The sequence below is a fragment of the Aspergillus pseudodeflectus genome (assembly GCF_044049435.1).
Source record: "Aspergillus pseudodeflectus strain CBS 756.74 chromosome Unknown BJX68scaffold_44, whole genome shotgun sequence".
Classification (NCBI taxonomy): domain Eukaryota; kingdom Fungi; phylum Ascomycota; class Eurotiomycetes; order Eurotiales; family Aspergillaceae; genus Aspergillus; species Aspergillus pseudodeflectus.
The window spans coordinates 113,796-130,621 of record NW_027263820.1 but is presented as its reverse complement, the minus strand read 5'-3'; the positions used below and the strand labels follow the sequence as shown (position 1 = coordinate 130,621).

General features: G+C 51.7%; 8 protein-coding genes across 8 annotated transcripts; 2 read left to right on the top strand and 6 right to left on the bottom strand.

Annotated features, from left to right (window-relative positions):
• Positions 1-65: 65 nt before the first annotated feature.
• BJX68DRAFT_243654 (Zn(II)2Cys6 transcription factor domain-containing protein) lies at positions 66-2,033 on the bottom strand. Its single transcript, XM_071041181.1, has 3 exons — positions 1,344-2,033; positions 1,151-1,248; positions 66-1,086 (listed from the first exon to the last, which is right to left on the bottom strand). Exons 1-3 carry the CDS (start codon positions 1,449-1,451, stop codon positions 402-404), a joined length of 891 nt encoding a protein of 296 aa, XP_070895797.1. The 5' UTR covers positions 1,452-2,033; the 3' UTR covers positions 66-401.
• Positions 2,034-2,163: 130 nt separating this feature from the next.
• Positions 2,164-2,849, bottom strand: BJX68DRAFT_153359 (uncharacterized protein). The gene has a single exon (XM_071036711.1). It carries the CDS (start codon positions 2,722-2,724, stop codon positions 2,338-2,340), a length of 387 nt encoding a protein of 128 aa, XP_070895796.1. The 5' UTR covers positions 2,725-2,849; the 3' UTR covers positions 2,164-2,337.
• Positions 2,850-4,243: 1,394 nt separating this feature from the next.
• Positions 4,244-5,718, bottom strand: BJX68DRAFT_153333 (putative RAS small monomeric GTPase). The gene is made up of 5 exons (XM_071036710.1): positions 5,534-5,718; positions 5,404-5,452; positions 5,331-5,347; positions 4,833-5,267; positions 4,244-4,785 (listed from the first exon to the last, which is right to left on the bottom strand). The coding sequence occupies exons 1-5, from the start codon at positions 5,583-5,585 to the stop codon at positions 4,481-4,483; spliced, it is 858 nt and encodes a 285-aa protein (XP_070895795.1). The 5' UTR covers positions 5,586-5,718; the 3' UTR covers positions 4,244-4,480.
• Positions 5,719-6,801: 1,083 nt separating this feature from the next.
• Positions 6,802-9,733, top strand: lreA (GATA transcription factor LreA). The gene is made up of 4 exons (XM_071036708.1): positions 6,802-7,513; positions 7,563-7,651; positions 7,725-8,163; positions 8,210-9,733. Exons 1-4 carry the CDS (start codon positions 6,955-6,957, stop codon positions 9,652-9,654), a joined length of 2,532 nt encoding a protein of 843 aa, XP_070895794.1. The 5' UTR covers positions 6,802-6,954; the 3' UTR covers positions 9,655-9,733.
• BJX68DRAFT_153330 (uncharacterized protein) lies at positions 9,720-11,008 on the bottom strand. Its single transcript, XM_071036709.1, has one exon. The coding sequence runs from the start codon at positions 10,958-10,960 to the stop codon at positions 9,812-9,814; it is 1,149 nt and encodes a 382-aa protein (XP_070895793.1). The 5' UTR covers positions 10,961-11,008; the 3' UTR covers positions 9,720-9,811.
• A 332-nt stretch (positions 11,009-11,340) lies between these two features.
• Positions 11,341-12,033, top strand: BJX68DRAFT_269966 (Isochorismatase-like protein; the record flags this gene model as incomplete). Its single annotated transcript, XM_071046489.1, has 1 exon — positions 11,341-12,033. One exon carries the CDS (start codon positions 11,341-11,343, stop codon positions 12,031-12,033), a length of 693 nt encoding a protein of 230 aa, XP_070895792.1.
• A 23-nt stretch (positions 12,034-12,056) lies between these two features.
• On the bottom strand, positions 12,057-13,339 carry BJX68DRAFT_269965 (serum paraoxonase/arylesterase family protein; the record flags this gene model as incomplete). Its single annotated transcript, XM_071046488.1, has 3 exons — positions 12,057-12,641; positions 12,748-12,975; positions 13,028-13,339. 3 exons carry the CDS (start codon positions 13,337-13,339, stop codon positions 12,057-12,059), a joined length of 1,125 nt encoding a protein of 374 aa, XP_070895791.1.
• Positions 13,340-13,566: 227 nt separating this feature from the next.
• On the bottom strand, positions 13,567-16,822 carry BJX68DRAFT_243641 (ZZ type zinc finger domain protein). Its single transcript, XM_071041179.1, has 4 exons — positions 16,429-16,822; positions 15,411-16,212; positions 15,140-15,351; positions 13,567-15,090 (listed from the first exon to the last, which is right to left on the bottom strand). The coding sequence occupies exons 1-4, from the start codon at positions 16,558-16,560 to the stop codon at positions 13,795-13,797; spliced, it is 2,442 nt and encodes an 813-aa protein (XP_070895790.1). The 5' UTR covers positions 16,561-16,822; the 3' UTR covers positions 13,567-13,794.
• Between the last annotated feature and the right edge of the window lie 4 nt (positions 16,823-16,826).

Genomic DNA, 16,826 nt, shown 5'->3' with positions numbered 1-16,826 from the left:
AACTGGACCAGCTATGGAGGTATTCAGGAGATGCTTTGTGAATAGGTGAATCATTAAGTTTCCATTCAGGGCTAATATTGGGTAGTATCAAGTCAAGTTCGTTCGTCTATCGCGTCACGTTGAACTCAAGGAAAGGGTAATAAAGAGAAAAAAAACACGACAGTAAGAGGGAGTAGAGAGAATAGGTCCAGGTGGTAGTAGAAAGAAAGCAAAAACCTGTGCCCAATATTCAAACTCCGTATCTTTTAGCTCAACACCAAACACCGTTCTCAAAAGGACCAGACCTCCAGCCGAACCCAAGCGCGCACACACCAGGTGCACAAGATGATGAAACCATGAAACCGAAACAGAACCGAGGCAATGCGATTAATGTACAGTGGCGAAGCAATTGAACCAGACGGTTATGCAATCTCCAACTGCGTATTCAGATACTGATTCATCTCCTCGTAGTCGTTTTTGCTATCCAGAAAGGGCGCCGTCAAGACCTGTCTGCTGAACATTGGTGACGCCATCGGGTCTTCAAAGTTGACAAACTGCGCGGAGAAGTCCATCTCGTCGTACCCGTACCCAGAGTTCCATTGGCCATGCATCTGGTTGCTCTGGAGCTGTAGCGGGTTGATGACGCCAGACATCGGCTGCGGCTGTTGCATCGCCGTGGTGTATGGATTGCTCGGGGGGAGATGCGGCTCGGTCTTGATGGTGGACTGTGGGACGTCTATTCGCAGGGACGTCGTGGGCGTCTGGGGGAGTGCCGTGCGAGACGCAAAGGGGTCTGAGAACTGCGGCGGCACAATGGGTGAGTGTGCGCTCTCGGACGAGGTATCTGACGAGTCCTGGCGCTGCATGTGGCCCGCGCTATGCCTCCATAGTTCCGACTGTAGCGCGTCTGCGCTCTCTTCGAACCGCTCGTGCTTTCTCGAGTCCAATGCTCCAAGTTGCATGAGAAGGTCGTGTGTCAATGGGTGGCCGTTTGGTTCGCATTTCAGCGGTTCGCCCTGCCAGCCTTCGCCGTCGAGGAGTCGTCGATATAGTTCTTGCAGGCCGTTGACAAGCCATGTTTGTTGTTGCTCGAGCATCTCAACGTATCTATGCGGGATCCGTTAGTCTACTTTGTCCACTTCATTAACTCAAAGCAAGCCAGGCTGCTCACCCCTTAGGGTACACTTTGTCATGAGCCTTCTTTCTCTCGCCAAAGACACAGAGGGTGTTGTCTGCTCGACAGCGACCGCATGGTTTGGCTCCGTCACACTGCCGCCGGGTCAGTGCATCAGTTTTGACTTGCTGATGCGGATTGTCCAGGGCCGGGAGAGTTAGGGGACCGGCCCTGAGGAGCTTGTGCTTACCTTGGATTTCTTCAGTCTACAGCGATCGCAGGCCTTACATACTCGCTTGCGGACGCCGCTATCTGAATGCGAGTTCTCGGACGATGGCGTTGATTGGCGCGCTGTCATTGTGTTGTGTGTATATGGGTATATATAAATGGGAAAACCGAATATTTGTGGACAGGGATTCCCGGGGCATAAGAATCAGTGTCAAGGTTCCCCGATTTGCGTTTTTTCTGTAGCTTATTTTGCCTCCAACAAGTGTTTTCTTCTCCAGAGTTGTGCAATACTTTGGTAATGTCGGTGTTGCCAATCCAATACGTCAAGCGCCGCGAGTCGATGATACAAAGAGACGGTCGGGAGGGACCGAGTTTATTCAGACCAATGCGGGATGCGAGTGCGCGCTCAGAACCAAGGTGTCGAAAGAGTATATGACCGGATTGAGGGGGATGGTTGCAGTGCCGGAGCGTAGTAGAGTTGTAGTGTAGTTCGTAGTTGTTCGGTCACACCCCAAAGTCAAAGTAACTGAAGCCAGGGAAAAGCTGCGAAGCTGCGAAGGAGGAGGGCTGCTTTCTTTTATTATAGTTCAAATCCAGAGAACTAGTATCGATTCTGAATAATGCTGACTTGATTTATTTAAAGCTAAGGAGGGAAATATTAAATAATTTGAATAAAAAAAAAAGTAATCATTCTTGGAAAATAACCTCAGGCATTATTCAGATGCACTGAGCATTACGGAGATTGTAATCCGTTCTCCGGTGTATATAAATTACGGCCGTGTAAGTTCGACTTGAATTTTTTGTATTTGCAGGGCGTACTTGGCCGCGGACTGGCCATCCAAGCTCGATTGATTAGGCTATCCGCGCTGGAGTAAGCACAAAGTGCGCATGGAGTATACAAAGTCCAGATTCCGAACACAGCCTCAATATAGGATTGAGGCCAGCTTCTCTCGTATCAGATATGAGCATAAGCACTGCGCATGAAGCAATTGATCAAAACAGAATCGTAAATTGCATTACAAATGACCTGCAACTTGGATGCTCTGCAACGGATCGCGGAAACATCTCAGTTTGGAACTAGTCCCGTCCCGGTCTAGACTCGGACCTCGGAGACATTTGCATTTCCGTATGGAGCTATTCGCTCGCGCGCTGATTATATGATCATCCGTTCTTCGTGCTTCGACATCCAGAAACCGGGGCGAAAGTGCCTCATGAAAATCTCGACCCGTATATCCGAGTAACCCTGGGGTTGGAAGCTGAAAGGCTATGGACATCGCAGGTACTATGGGGGTTGACACGTTTCTCAGGACACGCGCGTGACATGACGGCAAGCATTTTATGCTCAGTCCACGATGCATAGTCAGTCCCCGGCGAAGTGAACTTAGTGAAGCTAGCAAGGGCATAAGCAATCCCCGAATCGGCGAGCACTCGCCGAGGAGTATGAAGTTTGAACCCCTCTGAGAAGTCTGAGTGTGAATCACTGGAGACCTGGCACCATAGTTCCAGATAATTACTGGATTTGGCTATGCTCTCCATCCAGTGCATAAACGGGTTTACGGCACCACGCTCGGGTTCCAAGTGTCTATCGGCACATCGATGCCGAGTGGGCAACGATGAACGATGGAATTCCCGCAAGCTTTCACCTCTCAGATTCAAGGTTCTGACACTGGCTTGCTGGGTTCTGGATTCGAATCTGCAGGGCTGGCCCCGTGGGCATCAGACAAGACCAGGTCCAGGGCGGTTATCGGAAGTTTTCGATGGCCATGATGCTGATCCGTCATATCGGTTGATGTCGATGATGGGCGGGTTGATCCACTCCGCTTACTGGTGGCTAGAAAGTTATACTCGGAGATTCCTGAGTCCTGGGTAATCGGCCGACTCTCCTGAAGCTTGGCCTGTTTCTTTTCCGAGACGATCATCTCAGACCGAGGCACTTTGCTGAGTTTGAAGGTGTCCAGTCAAACTCATACTCAGCATGGCTCATGACGTGGAGCTTTGTCTGATCGCATGGTGTGCTTGTGATAAAGGCCAATACACTATCAATTGGCTGAAGGGCTGACTTCATGTCTACGCCATTAATACTAAGCTTGAAGCTAGTATAGTTCAATTTGAAGTTCTCATCATGACTATACCTCGCCTGTATCATTATGAGACGAGAGACATGGTCACCACACAGGTAAAACTTCTCAGGTTACAACCTGGTCTCGACTTACATCATGATTCGCCCTTGATTTGATGGTGCTCTGAGGGTAGGACAGATATTGAGACTCGACTCAAAGGTTGCAAGTGATGTGATTATTGCTGCCGATGGACTTGTTGAGGAAGAGATCCTTGAACGCTTCCGTTAATCTTGGCAGCGGAACTATCTACAACGTTGTAGACTGCGGTTCATTGCGCCTTCCTCAACTGGGGCCAAGCTCTCCTCCGACTTTGCTTTCTATACGAGAATATCTCTTTCGGTCCATGTCCCGTCACAAAGAAGAACAACACGCGCCGCGTTGCTTGACCCGTATATTTCGCTTGCGTGGTCAAAAACCTCCCTGCAGTCATAGTTACTGGTTACTTGAGTCTAACTCGCTAGCCATCTCGAAGCACACAAGCAATTGGATGCAGTCTGGACTATTCCCGGTGGGACTGGTATGTTGCCATTTCGGTTTTAGGGAACTTGTTTCCTGGATTTTCTAGATCCTGAGTCGCTGCGCGATGGTCGAGATGCGTCGCAGTGGGTAATCCCACATCGGTGGTTGTTGATCCACTTCGGGCTCAAAGCAGCCACCACGTCATTGACATGACAACTACATCGTGCGATCCCTGATAATCTCGTCGGAATCTAGTTTAACGTGCATCGCCAATGCCACTTCAGCAATAGCGCAAAGCTACCGCCATCGCCGAGGCTTAGTCTTCATCGCTCCGAGGGCTGAATGACTTCACTATGGACTCGATTCCAAGTCTCGAATCCAGTTCGACCGTGGGGATGTCCAATTTGTCCAATCTTGTGAATTACCGATAACTCGGCCTCGAGATAACAATACATGTGACAAGAAAAGGAATATTCGAAATATGATACATAAATGCTCACGAAATGGTACGTAAATGGGTGATGGGTATATGGGCGGCGAGATATCCACTTAATACTTTTGATTTCAACACAGACAGAGCTCAACAGCACAATCGTTTCCATCGGCTCGGTGTCTCACCTTCTGACGTATCCTTGTCCTGTTCCGAAGAGGGCTCAGGCTGTTTTTGAGTCTCCTCCTTCGCATTCGCACGTCTGCCGCCCTTTAGCAGCCCGAAGATGCTATGGCGTTGGTTTGCTTTCGCGAGGTTTCCCTCGGATTCCTTCTTGGATAATGTGTTGGTGGGAGCCTTCTTCAGAGAGAACCCGACATGACGGGTTGGCTTAATCATCTCCGCGTTTTGCTGATTGTGCTGTCGGCGCGATTCGACGACTCGGCGGACCAGAACTAGAACACGTCAGCCTTGTCCTACAACAGATCAACAGAGGACTCACGAGCAAACGTCTCCTCAATGTTCACCATCTCTCGCGCGCTCGTCTCCATAAACCCGCTGTTGTGTTTCCGGGCGTACTCGAGCCCATCTTTAGCGCTGATGACTCGGTTATCTTTCAGATCGCACTTGTTGCCCGCGACAATCCGGACAGGGGCGGCCATGCCAACCTCCACCCCTCGCGCACTGTCGCCCAGCTGTTTCATGAGCCGCAGGTTGTCCTCCGCCCGTTGGTCGGTCTCCATGTCGATCATGTCCATGAAGTAGTCTAGCGCACTGAGGCTGGACTCGCTGGTGATATCGTAGACGAGGAGGAACGCATCGGATTTCAGATTGGACGCCGCCCAAAGACCTCGATATTCTTCCTGACCGGCAGTATCCGTGATGGAGAGGAAGTATGACTCGCCGTCGATCGTGCGCGTGACCGAGTACGAGTCCTCTATAGATGCGATCGGTGATTAGAATCGTAGGATGGAAATAACCATCGGCGGAGTTTCTGTACCTATGGTAGGATCATATCTAAACGATAGCGCCCGTTAGAGCCGTTGACTAGAAACTCGTGGTAGCGGACTTACTCGTGTATCCATTGACTGCGGACTAGTCGTAGTGTGATGGAGGATTTACCTAAAGTCCGTTGGCGTCAATACTGCGCGGCCTGTCACCGGTTTTCGCTCCCTAGGGAGCTGGGAATGTTGCACAACATACCACATCCACCGTCCCCGCATATTGTGATTGAGATTTTATTCGGGTCCGACATTGTGAAAGGGTAGCGCGACCGAGAAGTCGCGTCTATGACGATGTGAATATAAACAGAGTAAGGGCGACAAAAGACGAGGGGTTAAAGAGTGGTTGAAACTGGCGCGGGATGAGACCGCCGTTGGGGGAGGATGAGGGATTCCGGGGGATGTGTTTGTCCCAGCTGAGACGAAAAGGCAAACACGACGTGGACAGAAGAGAGTGGAATAGCCAATTGGGCCAATTCGCGATCAACCTTGACAGTAAGGAGTGTATCCGAAGTCAGATTTCATGATGGACATAGAAAAGGGAGTGAGAGATGGCGCAGGGTGGTGGTGGTGAAACAAAGAAAAAGCCCCTTGGACCGTTTTGTCGCGATGCTCCTCGGGCAACTGAGCTGCTGGTGATAACGGCGGAAGGATCGCCATCCTTCATAAATTGGGTGACAGCGCCAGGTTAAAGGCAGCCCTGGCGATAATTGGAGGGCTTGGTGTGAAAACATTGGAATGCTTGAGATTTGGAGCATACCACATTGAAATCGTAGATTGTTTACAATTTTGAGTTTCTCCATACCCCGTCTGGGGTCCAGGTCGCCGCTCGCGTTCTTCAGGAACGTGCTCGACCCGAGTGTTCGTCCCTGAAGTGTCAGAAGCACCCGTCATGGAGCCAATCATGCTACTTATCACCACAAATTCCGGCGAGATGCCAAATCCTTCTCAACTGAGGCGAGATCTGGGAATACATCGATGAATCGATCTCGGCCACGTGATGTTTAGCTTCATCGCCCTTGTCGCCTTTAGATCTCTCTTTTCTCGTCTCATCTGAGATGCTTCAAGGACAGCTCCACCAGTCCCTGCTCTACATCAAACATCTCACTGTCTTGTAGTTGACTGATCACAAAAGCTCGCCTTCGTCTTTTGACACATCGTTTGGTCTCGCATGGTCTCCGCTCTCATTGGCAGAATTCGATCGTCCCGCCCGACATGGAGGCGGCGTCGATCAGCTTCAAGCACTGCATCACTTGGTCCTGCAACACAAGGCCACAGAGGATTAATGTCGCATCGGTCCTGGGCTGCTTGACCCATTTATCTCTTGATCCTTGTCCAGAAGGATCTTGATATACATAATCATCTTCTCCCTCCGAGATACCTCGCTTTCTTAGCTATTTCATACGTATTTAGCTGACCCATGACGTTATCGCATTTCGCCTCTCTTTCCATTTCTTCTCGTTATATGGCGCTGTTCTCGGGGCCTGGTGCCACATTACTTCATCCGACTTGAGCAAACCTGGGGAAAGAGTCTCTAGATTGGCCCCCAGGCACCCTATTTCTAACTCATCCTTCGATTGGCCCAAGCTCCCCAGATCGGATCGATCGATCGGGATTTCCATCATGGCCAATCGAGGCATTGAAGACTTCGATCACATCTTCTATGACGGTCAATACCCTACACCTCCATCTAACCGTCAACACGAGGGACAGCCCGCGCAGATGGTACCCTACACCTCTGCTTCGATGTCTGTGGGGAACTATACTTATCCGCCGCATAGCTCTATGCTTGCTTATGACCCCGCAGCAGATCCCTCATTGTCAATGGGCTTAGACCCCGGAAGTGCCTTTCCATATGATCTCTCCACGTATCCGTCTTCTGCTGCAGCTGTAGGACATGGCTTGAATCAGTTTGCTCCCCTGCAACCACAGGATCCGAGTTCGGAGACTGGCTCCGTATATTCGACGGCACAGTCGCAGGATCCTGGAGCAGCCGTATTTTGGAATCAGCCTCAGCCTGGGGGGAGTGGTCCTTCATTTCAGGGCTCACTTTCTCACCAAGCGCTGCCCTCTCGTTTGGCACCTTCTGCGGACTCGACGTTGCAACGTGGGCAACCACAAGCCTCGACTTCAGGGCCCGTCCACCGATATATTCAGCCTAAAAAGTCGATAGCGGGGAAGGGTAACCAGCCCCCTTAATATTATTGGACTTTACTGACAGACATTTCAAGACACGGGGTCGACAGGGATAGGATCGGGTGAAACTACTCCGTATAGTAACATATATTCGAGTAGTGGACTTGATGTGGTGGGCATGCTAGTAAGTCTGCACTTCTATCAGATATTGTGTAAGATAGGATTCCATCTCCCAATGGCGAGCTGACATACACCAGTCCCAGGTAGTGTCACGGCCGAATCCCAAAATCAATATTGGGCCCGTTGATCTGTCGTGCGCCTTTGTGTTATGTGATATTGAGAAAGAAGATCACCCAATTATATACGTTTCTCATGCCTTTGAACGGCTCACTGGGTACCAAGAAAGGGATATCATTGGACATAACTGTCGCTTCCTGCAGAGTCCAGATGGCGTGGTTGAGCCCGGCGCACCCCGAAAGTTTGTCGACTCCTATACAGCCTTTCGATTGAAGACCACGATTGAGCAACAATCTGAGACGCAAGTGAGCATCATCAATTACAGAAAAGGAGGTCAACCTTTCATGAACTTGGTGACAATGATTCCTGTGCGATGGGAATCAAAGGATTTTCGATATTTTGTGGGGTTCCAGGTTGACCTAGTTGAAAGGCCGGAGGCAGTCAGGAGACTGAACCCAGGTATGACATTCGCTGCATAAACTACACCCAGGACTGACCGAGATAGACGGAAGTTTCATGATCGATTATCACCGGAACCAGCTGCCTAGTTACCTGGTACCTCCTTCAGATATGTGGCAAGATGAGCCTGGTCCAGCCATGCAGTTCAGCCCTAGTCAAGTGTCTATGATTTTGGACAACCTTCAAAGAGGCCAACCAGTAGCCAGAAGCCATCTACAGCACGTTTTGGTTGAGAATGCAGACGACGTGATTTTCGTCTTGTCATATGAAGGGGAATTTCTCTATCTCTCGCCGTCATGTCGCGCAGTGCTAGAGTACAACCCGGGTGACCTCGTTGGAAAGACTCTATCCACAATCTGCCACCCAAGCGATATAGGTCCTGTCACCCGCGACCTCCGCGCCTGCACATCCACGGAACCAATTAGCGTGATATATCGCATCCGCAGAAAGCACAGCGGCTTCGCCTGGTTCGAGAACCACGGCGGATGGCACATCTCCGAACGAGGACGGCAGTTCATGGTCCTCGTCGGGCGAATCATCCCCGTGTACGCTCTCAGCCACCTAACAAAGATGAAGCCAGACGCATCAGCAGAGAACGACCTCTGGGCGAAACTCTCGATTTCAGGCCTCATCCTCTTCATGTCCTCCAAATCCCGCGCCGTCCTCGGCCGAGCTCCCGACGATCTAGTCGGCAAAGGCATACAAGATATCATTGTCGGTGACAGTTCGCAACAAGATCCGGGCCTCCAGCAAGCGCTCGAGACATGCCGCGCGGGTAAACAAGCCACCTTCACTCACAAGATCCGCCATCGCAAGGGCCACATCTTCCCTGCTCAAACTACCCTGTACCCAGGCGACTTGAACGACGACACCCCAGCACCAACGACACCTAGCTTCCTCGTCGCACAACTCTGCTTCCCAAGAGTTCCCACGGATGACGCACTCAAAAATCAAAGCAGCGACGCCAACAACGTCCTCGGCATTCCCCAACAACAACAAGAACCCAACCAAAGCCCAGCTACAACCTCTGCATCCGCATCAGCCCTCCACCCAAAACCCCACCCCAACTACCCAGAGCCCTTCATCTCCTCCACCTCCGCAGCCATAACAACCAGCTCGTCCCCCGAGAAACCCAACACCACGACCACGGACCCCCCACCAACCTTCTTCGAAGAACTCAATCCAACGCGCGGCTCGAACTGGAGCTTCGAGCTGCGCGAGCTGGAGAAGCAGAACCGTGTGCTTGCTGAGGAGGTGCAGCGCCTGCTTGCGAAACGGAAGAAGAGGAAGCGTAGACAGAATGCGGTCGCTGTTGAGAAGACGTGTGCGGTTTGTTCAACGCGGTCGACGCCTGAGTGGCGGAGGGGGCCGAGTGGGAATCGCGATTTGTGTAATAGCTGTGGGTTGCGGTGGGCAAAGCAGATGAAGAGTGCTATGCAGGAACAAGCAGAGAAATCTGGTAATGGCGCTGGAGTAGGGATGGGGGCTTAATTTGTTGTACAACTAGTTGGTGTTGGTATGGTGAAGCGAATTCGGACCTTATGTATAATAGTTTATCAATTGTATCATCTACACAGAACTTGATATCGTACACTCCTAGTCTACTAAATCTAGATCTAGGCGAGAGGCCTTCGGCAGTCTCAAAGCTCTATTTTGTACCCCCCTCTAACCACTTCTCCAACCACCTCCTCTGCATCCTCTCAGCCTGCCACTCCTCCTCTCCCATCGCAAGCCCAAACCCAGCGCGCTCCTCAACAGCAATTCGCAACTCAGCCGCTTCCATTGCCTTAGCACCGCCACATTTCCTCAACAAATCATCGTCCAGCTTCAGATACTCCACAAAGTTCTTCAGTCTCCGCCTATACAGCATCCCAACAAGGAAGGAAGGCATCGTATGCGACTTGGCAAGGCCCAGAACCGCACAAGCACGGAGGACTTCCTCGTCACTCGCCTTCTCCACCCAACTCTTATTCACAAACTGCGAAATCACGCGCATTTCCTCCTCCGAGCCAGCCTCGGGCGGTGTAACTGACCCATCGACCGCTGCAGCATGCGCACTCAGAGCTTTAGTCTTCTGCGATAGGCGCTGGGATCTGTACTTCTCGATCTGCCGGGGGATGCGGCATGTATACGGCGTAACGGCATTTCCGAAAGCGAGGACGAGGAACGGCGTCAATTCGCCGCAGATAATCAAGATGAGTGTGAAGGGGATCATGCGACGGACGTCGTAAGCTGCGCGGTGGAGGAGCTGGAAAGTCGAGCGGCTCGTCTTCGTTGCGAGGTGCTGATTCCCATTATGACTCTCATCCTTCGACCCGGACTTCCCTTTCGAGTTAGGTTTCGCGTAGAACGCCGCGGCGGGCGGCGCGGTTGGTAGTCTCGCTGGGATCCCCAGCGACCGCCTTATTGGTAGCGACGCGCAATAGTTGTGGTATACATTCTTCAGCCCCGTCTTGTAGAACGAGAGGTATGCGCGGCCGATGGAGAAGTAGCGCTTGACCTTGTCTGTTGCGGGCGCTGTGTCGGGGAGGGACTCGGGGATGTCGAGGTCTGCGGGGCGCGTGCTTGGTGGTGGGTTTATATCGTCTGAAAGGGGGATGGAGGAGGTTGAGGTTGTGGAGGGGACGGTGTGCTTGTCGGTTGGTTGCGCGGAGGAGGATGGGCGGGCGTGAGATTTGTAGCGGAATTGGTAAAGGTGAGGGTGTTGGAGAAGGCGAGAGGTGGCGGGGAGGGAGTGGAAGGATATTGTTTTGGGGAGATGGGAGAGCTGAGCTCTCTGTGTGCGTAGGGAGGCCATTGAGTGTGAATATGGCGTTGATGAGATGTTGAGGAGAGAAGGAGTGAGATGGACCTTGGAGATGGAATCTTGACAGAAATTGGACTAAGATCACCGAAGGAATTCGCCGCCTGAGGCAGCCACGCTGCGAGGTGTATACTTCGGCGCCCGCGGAGTCCAAGCTGGATATTGCGAGACTCATTAGTACTGTATATGCTCTCAAAGTACTCTATACCCATTGAATGAGTCTGCTGAGATTGAATGGTGCATCCATGCTTAGAAATCCTCGTGTTCAGACTTCTTGACTCATTTTCCGGGCTATATATTTCTACGGTTGTACTAAAATGAGCCGCACTTTTTATCCCACTCACACTTATATTCCTCGCAAAACAAGCAAAAAAATGTCCCTCTCCTTCATCCAACCAACCGCCCTTCTCCTAATCGACGCCCAAAACGCCTTTAATGTCGACCCCAACAGCCCTTCCCACTGGGGTTCCCAGCGGTCCAACCCACACCTAGAACAAAACCTCAGCGCCCTTCTGCGCGCCTTCAGGACCGCAAAAGCCGACAAGTCAACACCAGGCGGGATTGAGATCGTTCATGTCTACCACTCCTCTACATCGCCGGGCTCACCATTGCACCCGTCCGCAGATAACGGGCGCGGAATCCAACCTTTGGACATAGTGAAGCCTGCAGACGACGGGTCTGAACCTGTCATGTGGAAGACGGTGAACTCTGCGTTTATTGGCACTGAGCTCGAGAGTTATCTACGGGGAAAGGGGATCCGACAACTTGTTGTTGCGGGGATTACGACCGACCATTGTGTTTCGACGTCTGTGCGAATGGCGGCGAATTTGGGCGTTGTGGATCAGGGGAGAGAGCCTGTCGTTCTTGCAGATGGGCAACAGAAGGACGTTGTGGACGTCGACAAGGGGCGTATTGTGCTTGTGGGTGATGCGACGGCTACATGGGCCAAGGGGGGATTTGATGCCGAGACGGTGCACAAGGTTACGTTGGCGAGTCTGGATGGGGAATTTGCGGAAGTGATAAGCACGAGGGAGGTTATTGAAGCTTTGCAGAATAGTGATGATTAGAATGGCATTTGGATCTGCGGGATCTATAGCTGGACCCTAAGTGCAACCATGCCGTTGGATAGGAAGCCCGTCACGAATAGTCTTGCTTCCTTGGACCCTCCCTTGGTCGGTTCAATAGGAACAAGGACAGCCGTACTGGCGGACCGAATGTTCGTTCCATCATCCTCAAATATCACACGTGTAGAGCCATCCTCCCGGACGTGCCACACGATCACGCCCTCTGTAGCGTTCGGATCCGTATGCGTCTTGGGTAAATCAATGGCCCGGCGTAGACCAGCAAGGACATATCCGCTGGCATCATCGCCTTCTGTTTTATGCAGATCATCGTAGTAGCTCGGGTTATCGATTGCGCTGTCGACGGCGATCTCTTCCAGAATAGACAGTGTTCTCGGATTGTCCTCGTTCGCTCGAGTTCTCCAAATCAAGCCTCCAGTAACACTGGCCACAATTACGTCCTCAGGTGCTTGTCCGCGCCCCAGCCCATTGCAGCCATGCATCTTAGGCAGAGCAACCGTGGCATTGGCGCCGGTGGTTGCGTCGATAGCTGTGAGCTGGTCCAGCTGCACGTGGAGTACATCGGTCCATTTGACGAACGGCAGCACCTCCAGCTGTCGCATCAGGCCTTCGCGGTAATAATGGTCGTTAGTGACATAGAATGAGTGGGGGAGTGATGGCGTAGATATCATTAGGTGTGGTGACTAGTGGATGCCGAACAGAGCGGAGATGGCGAGTTGTGCTTGTTCCTAGGACATGATGGAAGATTTCGATTTGAGAGCGAGCCTTTGGGATATCTGTATTAGGGGTATACTCGGGATTGGCCAGGTGGTTGACGGCGAAGATATACACGGCATCTGGCTGGTCTGGGTCCTGGATGACATCGAGCCCATGTGTGATGAATGGACCTGGAAAGTTTTCGAACGTGAGGCGGGAAGAGACCAGTGTCTACCAAGTTGTAAGCAATGCGTTCAACAATAAATAGGTAAGATATACATACCTGTGGATCAATAACGTGGATAGACCCAGTCGAATCGGCGGGGCCGTCTAGCATAACAAGGGGAGGGAACCATCGGAAACGCTGCAACACGCTATCCTCACAAGCGGCGAAGAGAACATTGCCCGGAGCGTAATAGTGGGTGTCCTCGCACTGCAGAGTGTCTGGGATCGTGTAAATGTCCTGGGCGGATGACGTCCAGCCTGCATTGCGGTATACTCCAAACACTGTGAGCACACGCTGAACGGGACTATAAGGCACAGAGGCCAGAACGGCCAGCAGAATGGCAAACACCGAGAGCACGGAATGAGCCATAATGTGTAAAGAGTATCAGGAAAAGTCAAAGATAAAGGGAAAACAGGAAATGCTGCTTTCAAGTCGCTCGGGTGGAGCGAAGAGGGGAAGACTGAGCAGTTGTGAGTACTACCTCGGAACCTTGCCTGTGGATCAACGCTCCAGGGGGAGGAAGTGATCGCCAGAACCGGACTACAACCTACAAAGAAACTTCACCGAGGTCTACAGAGTCCAGATAGGGAGCCCAACAGAAGCAGAGGGAGATTCCTAACTAACCAATCTGAAGATAAGAGCCGAGATACAGCCGTATTGACACCTCATGTGGAGTCGAAACATATACAACAACTTGATTCACCTTTCCTTGACGCGCTGTTCTCCGGGAAGTCCCAAAATAAAATGAAAAAAAAAAAAAAAATCCCATAAAGCGCACGCAATCCTTTGTTTTGTCATTATTGTTCTGTTTTCGAAAAGAGAAATTAGTTCCGAGAGGAGTTGGCATCCATAAATTCCTGGTCGCTAGCATCCAGGATATCATATTCTTCATCAGTCAAGAATCCAGCCTCGGTGTCTGCATCATCCAACGTCAAGCTCGCCACATCGTCAAGGATATCGTGCTCTGAAGCATTCGACACAGAGGGGGCGGTGGGCGGAAAGCTGGCTGCCTCGTGCGTGCTGTTTGTCGGTGATTCTTTCTCCAGCTTGGGGAACACCATCTGGCTTCCCGAAATGTCGTCGGAGGGCTCAGCGTTGGGTAGCAGGGGCTCCTTCTGATCGACCTCAGTCTTGTTGACAGGCTCATCCTCTATAAGTTCGTCTTGAACTTGGACGTCACACCAGAGTTTGTGGCCAAATGGGGTGCCGTCGTCGAGCTTCAACCGCCAGTAAGAGATAGCAGTACCCAGCCTCCTTGGGGTTTTCAAGGTGACAGTGAATTCGGCGCGCTCACCCACTTCCAAGGGCTTGCACAGCTTGTTGCTCTCCATGGCAGCTGTGACCGATGCGAGACTGCTAGGATGGTTGGTGTCGACGTTGAACATGGAGTCACCGCCAACGAAACGGACATTGGTCCCCGACGGCCACGCACGCGGACCGGGGTTGTAAAGCTTCCAAGTTTGTTGGAACACCTGATTTGGAGGCATTACGGTGCGATCCGCGATGGTATCCTCGATGAAGAATGCCTGATACTCGGCCTCGGAATCATCGCTTGGTGCCTGCTTGGGAGTATCTTGCCGCTTCTCAGTATTTGGCATTAGCAGATCAGAGGACTTTGGCTCTGCGACTGGCTCTGGCTCCGTCTCTTCTTTTGTGACCATCTCTGTAATTTCAGGTTCTGAAGAAAATGGGGCGGAAGCTTGAGTCGAGGTGGACCTTAGTGTGCGATCACCCAGGGTAGCTGTTGACTGGCTGAATGCGTTTTCATGCACGGTGCTCACCGTGACGCTGCGCACGGCCGTTTTGAACATGACCATGGGGTGGGTGCGGTTGTGCGTATTCGAAGTATGAACTTCGCACTTGGCGCAGAAATCAGTATCGTGGCACACAGAGCACTTGTATCGAACACCGGTGATGAAACCCATCGCCCTGTCCTTGCACAACGGGCCGTCGCAAAAGACACCAAAGTGTGTTTCACTCGACTGCAGCGGCTCAGAAATGGCAGTGTAGAGGGGAGCAAATCGATGTCCAGGGTGGGTTCGAGAGGCCGACAGATGGCACTCTGAACAATAATCCCAGTCAGGACAGGTGAGACATTTGTGGCGTACACCCGTTATGTGCTAAAATGCGTTAGCAGGTATTCTCAATAGTCCAGAACCGAAGCCATACATTTTCACAGCCATCGCAGATTGCCGCATGGTGATAGCCACGGCCGGGTTTGCAGCGGGACAGGACTAGGTTCTTGAGACCCGAATCGTGCTCACCCAGCAACACAAAGGTGTGAGCGGGGTGGTGCCCGTGCTTGTGCCCAAGAACACATGTGATGCAGAGATCAAAGTCTTCGCAGTCAGCGCAAGACACCATCTTGCCTTCATCGAACTCTGTAACGAGCCTGATTAGTGCACCTGACCCACTAAAGAAAAAAAAGAGATGTAATTACCTGAAAGGCAGTTGTTGCAGATTCGCTCACGGCTGACGATCGTAGGCTGTTCGACAGCTTCTGTGACAGGTTCGGAGACGATGTCTGGTACAATGTTCTCCTCCTGGGCCTTGATCTTGTGCGACGCAAGCGTCTTCGTCGTGCTGTTGGTAATGATTCCATCTTTCACAAAGCGTCGAACCAGCCAGTGGTCCTCGCCTAGGCAGGTGACTCCAGTGTCAAGACATTGTGGGCAGAGGTCATAATCGCCTTCAGCGCAGGTATTGCAATGATAGTGCTCGTTAGGAATAGCACGACCACAGTAATTACAGTCGATACAGAAGTAGCCCGCGAGCGAGGTGTGCGACAATACGGGAACACTTGGATTGTCAGGGCCCAAAACAAACTCTCTGCTATTACCAGCTTTTGGTTCGGCCGAATCCAGAGCCGACCATGTGTTCTTTCCGGCGTCGGGTAATGTAGATCGCTCGGAGCTCTCGGGTAGGGTTGTAGACGACGAGGTAGCGCTAGAGTTATGCTCTACTTGAGACACTTGGACAGGGGTGCTCAGAACGGTCGCAAGGTAGTTGTATCTTGCAGAGTCTTGGGGTTGTTCACTCGGGGCCTCTGTCACTGGTGTTTGACTAGGAGGTTGCTCGACAGTGGCTCTAATCCGGATCTTCAACTTGGCCTTCGCTGCGCGATAAAGTTGTTTGAAGACCGCCGGATTGTTGCTGTCGAGATATACGTAGGCACTGGCACTGTCGGAATACCGTTCGAAGATGACGTTGGTATCCGCTGGAATGCCAAGAAGTTGGCGCAACTAGCGTCATGATAGTCAGTATCGAGTGATCAGAGACCGCTGATTGATCTATCTCCTTGTTGGAATATTTTAAGAAGAAAAGATATAGAGGGAGGGAAACGCAAAATTCAAGCCGAGAGAGACAGAGAAAGGGGAGATAGGGGAGGAAGACGAATGTACGGTGAGGCTCGAAGTGCTCCAGGATCCGGTCGGAGCTTGAGTGGGGACGGGACGTACATTCTGGGGTAAAGTGTTGGCTCCAAGGTCCTTCAAAGGGATCTTGAAGCGTCTGGTTTGTTGATCATAGGAAACTTTAACAGTGATCGGGGTGCTGGGAGAAACCGATGTGGTGGTAGTAGGGGCCGACATGGTGGAGGGAAGCTTGCCCCGGAGTCGTTACTCGCCGGGTAAAGAACTATGTCAGTCTAGACAAGATAATGTAACGGAGAGACTGCAGTTGAGCTCGATCAAGCAAGAAACATGAGCAGCGGCAGTCAAAATGTCGAGGCGCGATGGGAGTTGATGGAGAGAAAAATGAAAAGGGAGTCGAGAAGGCAGCAGGAGATGACGAGGATGAGGCGATGTGAGGGAGGTGAGGAGTGAGGCAGATAAGAAGATGCCTGGATGGTCTAGGC